This window comes from Sinocyclocheilus rhinocerous, unplaced genomic scaffold, assembly GCF_001515625.1.
Source record: "Sinocyclocheilus rhinocerous isolate Xijiao unplaced genomic scaffold, SAMN03320098_v1.1 scaffold1569, whole genome shotgun sequence".
Classification (NCBI taxonomy): Eukaryota; Metazoa; Chordata; class Actinopteri; order Cypriniformes; family Cyprinidae; genus Sinocyclocheilus; species Sinocyclocheilus rhinocerous.
The window spans coordinates 47,072-63,726 of NW_015663506.1; the positions used below are offsets into that span (position 1 = coordinate 47,072).

Below are 16,655 nucleotides of genomic sequence, written 5' to 3' on the forward strand. Positions count from 1 at the left end.
GTATATATATATATATATATATATATATATATATGCATAATTACACGAAAATTATTATAAAACAAACCCTAATCCTTTAACCCTATAGCAAGTACACGTTAATAAATATTACTCCGTACTAGTAACAAGGACAACCCTTATCGTTTTAAATAACAAAGCAAACAGTGTAAAGAATGCTCCTGTGTGCCATTGAGGCGGGGATAAGCTGTGATGATGTAACAGGAAGCTACTACACTGAATATTTTACAGCCTGACGGCCGTAGTCATTCGGACTCTGCGCGTCTCGTGCGCTCTTTCATCTCGCGCTCTGATATTGTTACATTGTTTCATGTCATCGTGACGTCGCCAAGGAAAGTAATGACTGTCTGTGTTTTTAAATAACAAGAAGACGCGTTCGTTTTTATCTGAACATCTCCAGAACACCTTGGATTTAATCTGCAGGTAAGGATACGCTTGATACAGATGAACGACTGGTGAATTATAAATATGGTCAGGGAATTAATTTACCAAGTGCAGCTGGAGCCTCTCTTGTCAAACAGACTTCCTGTCATGTTATAATAACTGCTGACTGAACGGACTCCAAGAATTCTAATGAATTAATGACAGCTTTAGACTGAAATACATAAATAAATAAATAAACGGCGGTTTTGTCTGTTAGACTGTTGACGCTATTAAAGCGAAATTTCTAAAATATCATAATGGGTAGTTTGGCTCTTGTGTTACCGTAATTTCATAACTCCGCCCGCTGAGATGCGATGTGTGAGTGTGACCACATTTGTGCATGTGTATGTCTATATTCAATATTAGAATGACCAAAACTGGATTGCACTTACAAATTGATCATAATTTTAATTTACAAACTGCAATTTTTTATAACAAAGAATGACTGTACCCGATACTGTTGTTATTACCATCATGTCCAGCGTTATAGTGAATCGTTCTTCAAATAAATAAATAAATACTTGGTTTTTAATTTGAATTGTATAATGAGAAACAATCAATTTATATACATAAAAGTTAATTATCTTCCAAATACAATACTTATTCAACATTTTCGAAATCCACTTAAAGGATGAAGTTAGGTAGTCAAAAGTTGTAGAAAAATTGTTTGTTTAATTTATTATTTTCTGTAAAGAAAGTGTCTGCTTTGATATAAAATTAGTCAAACCTAAACTGAATTTGCTAGGAATTATTTTGGGGACCTCTAAATATATTTATTTTCCATTCAGTCTTAGAACTGTAGCTCTTATTGTTGTACTCCATCATTATTCCAAAACCTTACAGCGTACATCAGTGCCAGGAACTGAGAAGATGAAATACCAGTATCATGAAGTAACTAGAAATACCAAGGTCTGTTGACACCTAACCTGACAGAAGGGGTCTGACAATCTCACCAAGGAGGAAGAATTGTGATAATTAGCCAACAGATAGTCTTGGTATTTGTGTTTTTTACACAAGCAGCTGCTTGTACATGATGAAATACTGTGAAGCTGATGAAGGAAAGATTGCTAAAATGATTTTGCTCATATGATGCAATGACACTATCTCTGTTTGATGTGCAATATCTTCCGAAGATCTTTCATGTGAAATTCTCTCTTATCCCTGTTGCTTGACTCTTTAATCTCAAATGCAAGCATCTATTATTGTTGCTGATACTTACGGTTACAGATCTTAAACTTTCAAATGTAACACTTCAATTATGGTGTATAATTCATGGGCAGTTTGTGCTATTGGCATAAATAATACCTTAAATCATGCAGCTATCATAGTCCAACCTGAGCAGACACCTACTGTACAGAAGCAATGTAACCACCCAGAAGTCCCCAGTAATGGCACAGAAGCATGGTAAAACCACCCAGAACACCTTAGCAAAGGCATTGAGAAGCTCTGTCAACCAACAATAACATCCTAGAATCATGGCAGTGAATTCTGGACGAACAAGCACTCTCTAATATCGCTTATTTTCATAATCAGACCTATACATAGTGCTGAGGTATGAACAATTTGTGCTATGGATTCAGCTCCATCGGTTGCAAAATTAAAAGGTTAGTGACCGTTCATCTCTAGGGAATGCTAGCTGGCAAAGAGACCTAAAGAAAGAGGATTTGTTACTTAGAGCACGAAGAGCCAATTAATCCTCACACAGAATATGTTAAAGAGCATAGATTATGTTTTTAAAAGGAAATCAATTATTTAGCCTCGCCGTTTGAGAGCCTTTTATGTGGATCTCAATGCAGAGCCCCAAAGCATGCATGCGTTTGTCAGGGTTGAGTGCAGCTTTCAAGGAGGATTTTATGTCAGTGGAACAAAGCTGTGTTCCTGGCCTGGCGACATTGCAGTCAGTTACTGTGCCATTACCATGGTTCACCCCTTACCTCCGTCATGGAAATGTGGAGAGCAGACAGTAAACCATGCCAGAATGTTTTACTGCAAATAGCTATCACAGTCCAGTCCTCAGTGTAAAAGCCTGCTCTTGAGCAATATACTTTACAGTCCCACTGGTTGGATTAATAGAATTTGTGTACACTGGTCATAATTAGATGCATGTGAGCTCAAAACACCCCTGAGCATTTGCAAAGTAAATGTTTTCTCTATCTCCACAGCAAGACAGGCCATGATATGTCTTGCATTTTTCATTAGCAGCAATGTCAGAGTACATAATTAGATGCTTTGAATTAATGCAAAAAAAAATAAAAAAATAAAGATTTATTACAGTCAGGGATTCGGTGTCTTGTTCCATGCATTAAACTGGAGTCGGGGTAATAGGACCATTTAATTTCCTCTCTCTAGATACATTAGGTTTTATGTGCGTTGAAGTGCGGCAAGCCTTTTATCGCAACCCGCTATCTAGCTGTTATTTCTATCACATCTAGTTCATTCACTAGTCAGTATTATCACATTGCATTAAACACAAAATCACAAAATCATAAATGTTTTATTTCTAACGGTCATTGAGATACTTGGTAAAGAATTATTGCTCTAGGTATAACCTTATGAAATATCTCTGTCTGCTGTATACACAAGTAGTCTGACCCAATATGCTGCTTCATATTTTTGTGGAAACCTTGATACACTACCATTCAAAAGTTGGGGGTAATCCAGGGATCCTCAAATCTGACTCGCAAGATCCACTTTCCTGCAGAGTTTAGCTCCAACCCTGATCAAACTCACCTACCTGTGATTTTCTAGTGGTCCTGAAGACATTGATTAGCATGCTCAGGTGTGTTTGATTAGGGTTAGAGCTAAACTCTGCAGGAAAGTGGATCTCGCAAGCCAGATTTGAGGATACCTGGGGGAATTTAAAAAAAAAATTATTCAGCAGAATTGATCAAAAGTGATAAAATATTTCCTGTTTGAACATTCTATTCATAAAAGATTGTAGAAAGAAAATATATCAGGGTTTCCACAAAAATATTAAGCAGCAAGAACTGTATTTAACATTGATAATAAGAACTGTTATTAATAATTAAGCACCAAATTTGTATATTAGAATGATTTCTAAAGGATCATGTGAAACTGAAGACTAAAGTAATAACTTCTGAAAGTTTAGCTTTGCCATCATAATAATATATATTTTAAAGGGGTCATATGATGCTGCTAAAAAGAACATTATTTTGTGTATTTGGTGTAATGAAATGTGTTTATGCGGTTTAAGGTTAAAAAAACACATTATTTTCCACATACTGTACATTATTGTTTCTCCTCTATGCCTCGCCTTTCTGAAACGCGTCGATTTTTACAAAGCTCATCGGTCTGAAAAGCGAGGTGTGCTCTGATTGGTCAGCTATCCAGTGCGTTGTGATTGGCTGAATACCTCAAGCGTGTGACGGAAATGTTACGCCCCTTACCATATATTGTAATGATGATGTGTCAGGCCAGAGCGATGATTCAAAAACATGAAAACCTATTATAAACGAGGCATTTGTAACTTTCAGAAAGCTTCACTTTCACTACAAAGCACACAGCGCCTTCACGACATGGCGGCGGCAACAACAATACTACAGCAAGAATAAAAGTTACGCCTTCTTACTTTGCGTGAACATTTGGGCGGCATTATGCAAATCTTCCCACATAGCGCCGTAGATATGTCGGGGCGTGTTAGAACGAGCCGTTTTAGGTAGGCGTGGCTGACTCTTAACTTTTATAAAGAATATCTCTTTGGATTTGAGACTTTAGTCTTTGCAACTTTACAGATCTTCTTTATGCACCAAGAGCTTGTAACACTCCAAAGAGCTTTTAAATCTTTTTAAACTTTTAAATCAAGATCATATTTTACAGTATTACTGCTTTAACTGTATTTTTGATCAAATAAATGTACACTTGGTGAGCAGACACCTTTAAAAAAAAAATCCTAATTATTAACAACTTTTGATCAGTGTCTATATATTGACATATCAACACATTTCCCAAGTATTTTTTTTAGCGATTTTGAGTCAATATTGTGTACAATAAATGTTCTGCCATTTCGTACAATTTTATTTGGTATCATAAAATATTTAAAGTGAGGTCCACTGGGAAACTACACTGAAAATATTCTTATTTATTTTACGATCTTTATTTTTCCATTTTACCAATTCAAATTTTCACATAATATAATTTGCATTAAAATGATAAATTAACAGGTTTATATGAATATTCCTATAGATACTGGCAGCCAGGTTTGTCCTGCAGTATGATTAATCATGGCCAAACATGTCACTGATGACACAGTGAATGGGACTGTAGTATTTTTTAAAAATGGACCCTAGAGATGAAGGGCTTGTGTGGGTTGCTGGACAGTGGAAATATAAACAGAACTTCAGAATGAGTGTCTAAAGCTGATATACACTAAACAAACTGCCGTTGGCGGATAGCGGCTTTAAGATTTACTGGCCTCTGCCACCACTTGCAATGCGGGGGATCCTGGCAACATATGTGGATGAATCAGAGCCCACCCACTTCCAAGTGGGTCAGTCTTGGGTTATCATGTGTCTGCCAAACACTTCCTCTAAAGTGGGATTGAATTTTACACGGAATGATGTAAAAGCACCAAGCGGAACTTGGATCTTCCTCTTCTAATTTTAACCCTCTCCTCTTTTCTTTTGCCCTTAATCTCTCGCTTTTGTTTGCTTCTCACGGAGCGTGCTGAAAGTGTTACCTGAGATGCATAACTCATTGGACCGCAGCCTATCGTTCTAAACCTCCGATGGCGTTCTTTCCTGTAAGCAGCAAAGTCGACTGCAGTTCAAGTTCAGGACCTTTCACATGCCTTCTCTAGTCCTGGAGGGTACAGGCTGAAGGCCTGCGGGTTTAAAAATAGGAGTGAATGTGATCAGGTTCCGAATTTTATTTTCATAGCTTAGAGGAATCCTGGGAGCGCAGACTGTTGGCCTGTAGAGGCAGAACTCTTCTGGTCCTGGGTTATGGTCTGCAGAGGAAGTGGTTTTACATGTTAGACACAGAACTAGCTGTCTATACAGCGCAGGATGTCTTTGGGGATCTTCTATAAACACAACGGTCCCCCCTCTCCCCCTGAGCTTTTTCAGCTGTCTAGTTTTAATATATTGGGAATATATTTGCATGTGTTTGGTCAGATTTCCTAGCAGTGAAGTAGATAGAATAGCAGTTCATTTTGGTTACTGAACTCAGAATCCCAAAAGGTTTGAGGTTCTGTGTCTGTGGTTTGAGAAAGTCCTAATTGCCTTTTCAGTTTGTTTATACATCCTAAAAATGCCATGTGAAATAAAAGGAGACCTAGTCCTTCTTTTTGATTTAGTGTAACAAGCCTGTTCCTGCAGAATATGCAAAATCGGTCGTTTTGGATGCTTCATTAAACAAAAAACTTTCTTCATTGCAAGAGCCTCTACATGATTGTCTTGCATATGGGTATCTGTGCTACTTGCTTTGAATAATGCCTTTACTGTAAACTAGAGATAACTGTTTTTAGCAGCCATAAAAACACTAGGCTACAAGTTGCAATATGCTGTCAGCTAAACACTTGAATATCTGAATCATGCCAATGATACCACTTTATTTACATGCATTTTATTTAGTTGTTTAGCATCCAACTCACCAAAGAAAGTCTGAAAATCAAGTAACAACACAAATTAAATGGAAAATTTTACATTTATATTTTTGTAAACACAGGGACAAATTTACTAAACAGCTCAACCAGATACTAAATGTCCTAAAATGCACTGGGGGTATTTAAATATTTGTATGAATTTCAGTTTTTAATTTGTGCTGTTACTTGATCTGCAGATTTTCTTTGGTGAATGCTTCATTAAAGGAATATTTTACCCAAAAATGAATATTTGATGCAGATTTACTCACCCTCAGGTCTTCTAAGATGTAGATGAGTTTGTTTCTTCGTTAGGACAGTTTTTGAGAAACATAGCATTACATCACTTGCTCAACAATGGATCCTCTGCAGTGAATGGGTGCCGTCAGAATGAGAGTCCAAACAGCTGATAAAAACGTCACAATCTACATAACTCCAGTCCATCAATTAATGTATTGTGAAGCAAAAAGCTGCATGTTTTTAATAAACAAATTAATCATTAAGATGTTTGTAACTTCAAACCATTGCTGTTCTGGTTAAAATATGAGCCCTATCCATAACATTGCTTTCTCCAGTTAAAGCCATCCTGTATGAATCAGGAGAGAAATATGCACAGGCGAAAACAATCCAAAACAGTTCTAAACAAATATGTTGGTGGATTCTGATGTGCAAAACAACACTTTTCACTGGAGGAAGCATTATTATGGATTACGGATTTGTATTTTGGCCAGAAGCAAAAAAGTTTGAAGTTAAAACGCCTTAATGATGGATTTGTTTCTTATAAACACACAGCTTTCTGATGAACTGAAGTCATGTGGATTACTTGTGGATTATTGTGATTTTTTTAATAAGCTCTTTGGACTGACATTCTGCTATTCTGATGGCACCCCTTCACTGCAGAGGATCCATTGGTGAGCAAATGATGTAATGCTAAATTTCTCCAAATCTGTTCTGATGAAGAAACAAACTCATCTACATTATGGATGGCCTGAGGGTGAGAAAACTTTCAGCAAATTTTCATATTTGGGTGAACTATTCCTTCAAACAAAAAATGCCTTCATTGCAAGAGCAGCTACATGATTACCTTGCATATGGGCATTATAGTGTTACATGCTTTAAACAATGCAATAATGCTAGAAAGAACAGTGTTTTAGCATCCATATTTTCAAAGGACGTTCTTTGCCAATTTTAAACACTAAAAGTTATAATATGCTGTCAGCTAAACACTTTAATATTTTAATCGTGCCAGCAGATACCACTTTATTAACATGCATTTTCAAGTTTTCAGCATCCAATTAACCAAAACAATTCTGTAAATAAAGTAACAGCACAAATAATAATAATAATAATATATTATTATTATTAAATTACCCCAGTCCGTTAGTTCACCCAAAAATGAAAATTAGCCTGTTATTTTCTCACCCTTTAGCCATCCTAGGTGTATATGACTTTCTTCTTTCAGACGAATCCAGTCGGAGTTATATAAAATAATTTCCTGGCACTTCTAAGCTCAATCATTGCAGTGTGCGGGGGTTTCTGTTCAACAGTCCAAAACACGTTAAATAAAGAGCACGCATCCATAATAAAACGTGCCTCACACGGCTCCGGAGGGTGAATAAAGGGAAAAGAATCATAGACATGCATGACCTTTACATTACTCAAAGATTTTGAAGATAGAACACAAACTGATCGTTTTAATTGCATTTCTATTAGTACTATGTTGAATAGTACAAAAGTAAATTTACAACTCTTTATAAAACACTGTAAAACAGGGTTTTTTTGTTAGAAAATTTTTCCGCCATCTGTCATACGCGGAAGCAGTTCCAGTGGATGACGTGGGACGTCGGCGTTGCGTGATTAGTGACGAACGGTCATTATTTAGAAGTACAAACCGAGGATTTGTAAAGAAAAATGTCGAAGGATTTCAATATAAGCCAAGAGGAGACTGGTTTTCCTTTGTTAAAGTAAGGAAACTTTGCTTCTTTTGCTCCTGTAAACAAACTTGTGAGACTAGCATATCTCAGAGGCATGCGCGCGACACATACGTCCTACGTTATCCGCCGGAAGAGCTTCCGCGTACGACAGTCAGCAGAAGGGAGAGAAAAGTGTTTATTACGTTTGAAATATGGATATTTTTCTCACAAATATGCATGGAATCGCTATAGGAGGCCTTTATTCACCCCCCCGGGGCCGTGTGAGGCACGTTTTATTATGGATGCGCGCGCTTTATTTAACGTGTTTTGGACTGCTAAAGAGAAACACCCACCCACTACAATAATAACAAGAGAAACACCCACCCACTACAATAATAACACTTAGAATAGCCAGGACAATTTTTAATATAACTCCGCTTGGATTCGTATGAAAGAAGAAAGTCATATACACCTAGGATGCCTCGAGGATGAGTAAAACACAGGCTAATTTTCATTTTTGGGTGAACTAACCCTTTAAGCATCTGGTTGAGCTGTTTAGTAAATTTGCCCATGCATAAAGATCATTTTCAAATTTTCCATCATGACATGCATCTGAATCCAGACACTCAAGAGCAAGTTATGACAAACAGTGGAAACACTTTGGGGATGGATTATGGTTTGAGCCCTGAAATAGCTTTAAATATGTATTTACTCTGCAGGTGTTATTCTGGAGCAGCTTGTGATGGCTTTATTTTTAAATGTGTATTTTTGTAACTGTATATGACCGGCTTTGCCACCCTGTTTTATTTCTGTTCTCCTTGGGGTGTTTGTATCAGTAGCCACACTGGAGGATAATGGTCGCCCCTGGGGTTCTGCATATTCAGCTGTACTAGGCAGGAAAGGGTGGTTCACATTACCGAGCATCAACATTAGCAGATTTGTCCAGGTAGTTAGCTGCTGTGCTTCATAACAGCAATTTGCTGACCTGATCTGGCAGATGCTGGTGTAGCTTTCAGTCTGAATGAAACATTTATACTTTTTGCTAAATCCCCAACTTTTTATATGCTGCTTTTCATACTCTCTGGCTCTATTTTAAGTTAAAGTACTGGTATATTTGTCAGATTGTGTTACAGTGTATGTTTTCACACCCTCTTCTGTGATATCCTGCAGCTATCTAGACGAACCTGACGCACAGGATTACATAATCCCTCAAATTGTCACTGCATTTGCTGCTTTTGTTGAAACCATTATAACCTGCCATTGAAATAACCTTACTGTGTTTATTTCATGGAAAACAAATATGACAAGCTTGTGTCTACTGTGGTTCTCAACTGGTTCTCAAAAATGGATCTCAGGTCTAAAATAAAAACGCTAAATGCAAATAATAAAATGCAATTAATTATACAGTACTGTTCAAAACTTTGGGGTCAGTAATTATATAGATAGATAGATAGATAGATAGATAGAAAAATAGATATACATTTATATATATAACATTCAGCTTTGCCATCACAGGAATAAATTACATTTTAAAATATATTAAAACAGATAACAGTTGTTTTAAATTGGAATAATATTTCACAATATGAGTTTACTTGCAACATGAATAAAACTGGTATCTGGTAATAACTGTGATAATATGTTTGTAAATTGTACATTTTGAAGTTTGATTTCATTTTTTATTTATTTTTGTATAAAAAAAATACTGAAATCAAAAAGAAAAACCAGCTATGAACCACTGCATTGCAGTACTGTTAGAGACGAGGATGTTAATGCACAAATGTGATTCCAAATTGCTAATTGCATATACTAATGCTAATAACAAAGACATACTAAAAAATTCTGAAGCTATTTACCGGTTACAGGCATCACAGCCATTACTGCTTATAAAGCAGAACTAAAACCATCATATACATTGTTACACATGGGATGGATAGTTGTGATTGGGTGTGGAAGGGCACAGGGATCAGACAAAGTAAAAGCGTGGCATTTTCTAATGGTCTGTTCTACAATCCACCCTCCTACTTAGGCCTTCTAAGACAACTCAAAGCAGCTTTCTCTCTGACAGCATTGCCAGTCGTGTTCTCCAGCATCTGCATGACTTCATTATGATTCGCTTTGTAAAGCTCAACATCTGGTTGTGCCCAAGGCAAGCTGTGAGCCAATGTTGGCTTCATTTTCATGTTCAGCTAATACACATCAGCTGCAGTGCAACCAACAAAAAAATCCACAAGAGTGGAATCGCATGAAAGGATGGTTTGAGGGTTTGAGGTGCCCTGACAAAACAAAGTGGTGGAGTGAGTGTGTGTAAAGGAGTGAACTGCACCTGAGGGCTTTGGGCTGTTATGTGCAAATCAGGTGGCAGGTTACAGCTGAGAATATCTGGTGCAAAGACAGCTGTTGCCCTTTTGTTTTTTCTACAACATGTACGTGGTCTTGTTCCAGATTTGAAATTGTTTTTTTTGCAGAAATACATAAGGGTTGCTAGTTACAAGAAAGAATGGGTTGCATTTAGGAGCAGTGTTAAAGAAAAAATAGATGAGTTTGTTTCTTCGTCAGAACAGATTTGGAGATATTCAACATTACATCACTTTCTCACCAATGGATCCTCTGCAGTGAATGGGTGCCGTCAGAATGAGAGACCATACAGCTGATTAAAAACATCACAATAATCCTCAAGTAATCCACATGACTCCAGGCAATTAATAAATGTATTGTGAAGCAGAAAGCTGTGTATGTAATAAACAAATTAAGATGTTGATAGATTTAGTGCTTAATCTCTCCAAAATTTCTCCAAATCAGTTCTGATGCAGAAACTCGTCTTGATGGCTCGAAGATAAGTCAATTTTAATTTTTGTGTAAAATTTTCAGTTACCTGAAACTATTCAAAATAATTTTTGCTATTAAAATTAATCTGAAATAAAATAAAATATAAATAACAGAAAAAAAACTCAAATGGTAAAAATATTGCCTTTGCAACTAACTGAAATAAAATACGTTTAAATACTAAAATTGCTAGAACTAAAACTGAAGGAAAAATTAAGCGTAAATAATATACATACACATACATACGTACAATAAAGTATTCAACAAAATTACTAAAACTTAAACAAAATTACAATTAATACATAAAAATAAAAGCTAATTCAAAAGTTTAATTGCTACAATTAATAGAACTAAAACTGAAGGGGAAATATGAACTTAAAACAGACAAATAACAAAGCAAACAACAAAATTACTAAAACTTAAGATAAAATATAAAAATAAAGGCTAATTCAAAATATTATTAAATACTAATACTAATACTAATCAATAATACTAAAATAACACATCTTGTCAAACCTCTTTTAAAACCTTTCAAGTTAGGTATAAAAATATCTGGTGCTAGACAGGAGTTATTCACTTTAAAAAAAAAAAACATGCTGTTTTTTTTTAAACAAAATATGAAACTTTGTCCACTTTTTACACGCAGCTAGCTATCATATGACTTCAAAAGACTTGAAATATAGAGGGCATGACTCATATGGGCTACTTTTATGGTGTCCTTTTCAGAGCTTGGCAGCAGTGTATGGAGCTGTGTGAAATTCTTCAAAAACGCCCCTTTGGTTTTCCATGTCAAAAACAGCAGCAATTTTCTGGGTATTAAAATTAGGAGTAAATAAATATTGACAAAATTTTCTTGGAATTCAATTCAATATATTTTAAGGAGTGTTTATCTTGAGTGCACAGTTGCAGTGTTTACATTTGCATCTCTAATGGAAACAAGATTGATACAAATTGTATGCAGGGCATGTTTACATCCATGTGTGCCACTGCTGAGTCGAGTAGCTGAGCGATAAGTCTAATCGCTGCAGATCACATTGTGGGAGTTCTGAGCGAGCTGGGGTTATTCTGAAAATAGGAAAAGGTAATTATGAATGCTCAGGAGGAACTGGACAGAAAGCAAACATCCTTTGGTCACTGTAGGATGTTTACAAGCTTCAACTTCATTCAAAACAATAGCGCCGATAAAGCAGAAAGAATTCTTACAAATCTATACACAAGTACACAGTCCTGTGCCACTTTAGTTTTTATTATTTTTTGTATAAATATAAGACTTCACACGTGATCAATAAATGTATGATACATGGTCTGCATTAAGTACCACACGTCAAAATCTTAAATATTACCCAATGAGGTATAAAGGGAGATTGCCTGACCAACAAAGTGACCTTTTTGTATATCGATTGCAACTGTAATAAGGTAACACACAAGCGAAATAGTCTGGAATGCTCAGCCATTTATCAGATTGCGTGTTTGCAGGAAAGTGTGTCATTTTTGCTTATGAATAATGGCCCTAACAAGTGTTATTAAAGGAAGCTTTATTGGATTTCCGTTTGTTGGATAAGTAAGGATGGAGACGACTGGTCATTACTCAAAGGAGTATGCGTGCACTTACCCTCAATTATTTCCTGCTCATTCTGAATTGTTCTCCACTTGATGTGGCACATGAATGATTTAACTTCTGCAGTGACCACAATACAAATGTATTAGATCAGGGCAAATTTTAAAGAATCTTAACATGTTCACCAGTACTATGTACAGAGCCTCTCATACAGGGAAAATATTGGGGATAAAAATAAAGAATTCACTCTGATGGCTTAATTTGTTCTCACGTATGAATAATTTCTTCCCTTTTTTTAGTTAAATCATGTCCAAGTTGTGTACTAAAAAGTGTTTATTAAAACAAGGTCGGTATGGAAAATGGGAGCAAGTACGGTAATATGAATTAACTACATGTACTTACTATATGGTTAGGGTTAGGGTTTGTCTTAGAGTTACTTGCATGTAATTATGCATAATTTGTTATTATAATTTATAATAGTAAGTAACGTGTAACAAGGACACCTTAAAATAAAGTGTTACCATTTTTTAATTCATGTTTCATATTAATTATTTCTAATTTAGTAAATATTATATTAAACTAAATAGTGTGTAATAATTTAAAATTATTAAATAAATGGTGTGAAATCATTTATATCGGCTTCATATCAGCCACCCTGCTCTCAACATCAGCAATTAAAAAAATCAATATAGGTCGACCACAAGTAGATTGTACAGTACATACAGTGTATGTTATTGCATTCAAAAACTTAACACAACCTCTTAAAAACAGCTATGATGCAAAACAAAGGCTATTTAAAAAAAAAGTACAAACTGAACTTGCTCCATCTCTCCTCATCCCCAGAGTACTGAGATGATTTATCTGTGTCAAATTCAAGCAGTTAAAATGACCATAACATGCATCCAGTTTCCTCCCATGTGCTTGCACTCAAGAGGTTTCATCGGCAAGGGAAAATACTGCTGTTTGTTCAAGTAGTGCAATCAACGGAAGATAAAAGAGTGCGGATATCAGTAGAGGACAGATATCAGCACGACCAGCCTGCAGAGTGGCTCACAAAGGCTCTAACCTGCATGTTTATTCCCTCAAATGGAAAAGTAAACACCATTATTTCAGCTGCAGCCAATGACGCAGCTACAAGCAGTGGTCCTTGAGATCCGCCAGTGCTGTTTCATGATATGCTGCATTGTGGGTAACATTACAACTCGCTCTTACCGTCTGTTTCTAATTTGCAATACCCCCCTTTGCTTTCCCCCGATACTCCTGCAATAGTGTGACCCAATATGAACAGCGTAAGTCCAAACAGACCTGAAGACATGCCATAACTTCCATGTGAGGAGTCAAGGGACATTATTTAGTAATATCAGGGAACGTTTCTTCACATCAGCTACTCTTTTTTTTTACGCAATATTTTCTATTGCGTATGAGGGTCCCTCATTGACTAAACCATTCTTTGCGAGCTGGGATTTGAAGAAACTGCACAATCTAGGTTAAAGTGTTTGCTCGACCTGGCTAGAATCACAAAATAACCATTCTACGTCGGACTGAGTAGTAAATATTCAAGCTGTATTTACAATGGTTTTGCTAGTGATATAATTGAGCAAAATTTTGATTATTGGATGTTAAGGATTTGTCATTGGACTAATTTACCCATTAGACACAGGGCATTTGATGTGAATAGGTTCAAACAGTCTATTTAAGTGAACTGATTCCAGCTTGATAAGTGTTATAAGAACTGAAGCAACCATCAGAGACAGTAGAGTTCAAATATACAAATTTGTATTCTGTGCATGTGTGTCTGTATGTTTCTGTGTGGGTGTATGTTTGCAATAAGCTAGAGAAGACGACAAGTACTTCTGTTTGTGTCAATAACAGCATAAGAGCCCTTAGAACTGTGCACAGTGTTTTATTGACATTGCCTTCCTTGCAGAGCGATAGTGGGTCATTGCAAATGCCAAAGAAGATGACAGCTAGAGGCTGGACGATCTGTCTGTTTCTGCTGGGATCTGTCACTGAGGTGAAAGATTATTTGCCACATCTTTTTTGTAAAATTTTTTGTTTAGTGGTGCAGTGATAATATTTCTGTAGGCCAACCGCTTGGTTCCATCAACAAAAACCCAACAGGATTTTTTCATTGGCTTTCAGATTATTGCAGTGACCAATAAAAGTTTATGATTCTTATGCGTTTTGTTCATCATGATAATCTTCACAAATGTATGTCACCATCACTTAGCTTCCGACAACTCTTTCAGTCTTTTTCCCTGAAGTTTTGAGTTGCACAATGAGGCTGTAAAAGCGAACTAGTGAGTGAATGAGATTACCTGTTTGGATTATAGTTAACTAAAATTAAAAGTGAAACTAAAATTAAACTCATATTAAACATTTAATTACCCAAAGTAAACGTTAACTGAAATAAATATAATAAATAATAATTGCTTTGGTTGATGTTTAATGTCCCCGACAACCTCAATAGTTCCATTTAGCCCCTTGTTAGCAAACGCTTTTTTAACAGAAGTAAAAGCTTTAAAAATCACAAGGGAGTATTAATGATATAGTTTATGTCATAGAAAAAACATGAAAATATCTTACATTTGTGTTAACCACAGACCTGATTTCAGACATTTAACCAATTCAACTTTGACGTCAGGATGATGGAACCAGAAGTGCTAAAATGCTAACTCATTTCAGAGTTTTGGGCTACAAAAAAAACATGATCCTCTATTACAATATAGAGTAATGTCTTTGATGGTATAATGTCTCATAATGGTATATTATGTGTAAGTAAAGCAGCTGCTTAAGTAAATTACAATAAGAGATTAGTACGGAATAAATCAGGAAGCATTTAGCAACTTTAAAGTGAATATATGGGGTTTGTGCAACTACATGTGTTTTATTTACATCCAAAGTGACTATATGGAAACTTTTGCTATGTTTTTTAATGTCCCATATATATATATAATATATATATATATATATATATATATGGCCATAGTTAAGAATACATCTAAAGAAAGAAACTTGGTTAAGATGATTGTTTGTGAAATCAGCCTGTTCTCAGACATTACTTTCCTAATGTGCCTGTTGTTTGTAGTTCATTGTTCTAGCCAGTCCTGAGGTAAACAAAAGCCAGCAACAACATCCTCAAAATGTGTACCATGACATCGGTGTTACCAGAAACAAGATTGTGACGGCACAGTTCGAGTGCTATCAGAAGATCATGAAGGACAGCAGTCAAGACAGAAGTGGTAGATACTTTACATATAGTTTTTACAAGACTTGTATTATTCTGGATCCTGACAATGTGTCATTTTCATGTTACTTTAAGGCGGGCGTACACGGTGCGATTCTGAAGGTCGGAACGTCTTGAGCTCTGGCACATGTCACGATTGAGTTTATCCGAAAATCGTACGGAGGCAGTCACACACGACACGAATTTACTACGATTTTACAAACTTTGACGTAAGCATTACGTTTCGCGCCATTCATAAAAATATGGATTCTAAGGACGAAATAGTTTTCTTTGTGGCAGACAACGAAGACAAAGGACATGGCAAAGAGAATGGCTGAAAAGCATGGACTTTCTGTTCTTCATAAAGAACTCGAGGGAGTAGGCCATTTCTGAATTTCTGCTCGTTTTGCCAGAAATACAACAGGCATATTCATTCATAAAGCTGAACGGCAAATTTGGCACATTCGGAATAACAAATAAAAAATAGAACTGTATAATTAAACTAAAATTATTATAGACTATATGGTTTTTGTCATCTTCTGATTGGTCAACTTCAGATGGATCGCCAAATCATCTCGTTCAACCGCACATACGCCACGAATTTAAACCGACAGAATCCGATTTTTTTTTACATGTTTGAAAATTATCGGGAGGACGGGAGGTGCTCGAAACGTCTCGGATCGGCCCGTAATTCTTCTCACACGGTACGAGCCGCGACCATGCGAGCATCTGCGATTTTCTCCCGAGAGAAAAAAATCGCCTGCGAGCTCGTACGACAGCAAAAATCGCACCGTGTACGCCCGCCTTTACAGATATTCATTCTGCAATTATAGATTTGATGCTACTTTTGACATAAAAAAATGACACAAAGCAGCTTCAAGCCAGTTCATTCTAGCCAAATAGCCATAACACTTTTGTAGGCCTACTCATATTTTACAGCAAGTACGCACGTGTCATGCTAAAATAATAATATATAACAATAAAAATTCAGTCTGATTTTCAATAAGCCTCTCAAATGGCGCTTTTCCACTGCATGGTACGGCACGGTACGGCTCCGGACCGGTCCCTTTGGGGGGGGTTTTCACTGGGGAA

General features: G+C 36.3%; 1 protein-coding gene across 1 annotated transcript in view; it reads left to right on the forward strand.

The window, feature by feature from the left end:
• The first annotated feature begins 251 nt into the window (after window positions 1-251).
• Window positions 252-16,655, forward strand: part of LOC107728927 (calcitonin gene-related peptide type 1 receptor-like) — a 26,075-nt gene continuing 9,671 nt past the window's right edge. Inside the window, exons 1-3 of the mRNA XM_016539261.1 lie at window positions 252-441; window positions 14,265-14,351; window positions 15,426-15,579. Of these exons, the coding sequence (XP_016394747.1) occupies window positions 14,286-14,351; window positions 15,426-15,579 (220 nt within the window). The 5' untranslated portion in view covers window positions 252-441; window positions 14,265-14,285. The remainder of the gene's footprint in view (window positions 442-14,264; window positions 14,352-15,425; window positions 15,580-16,655) is intronic.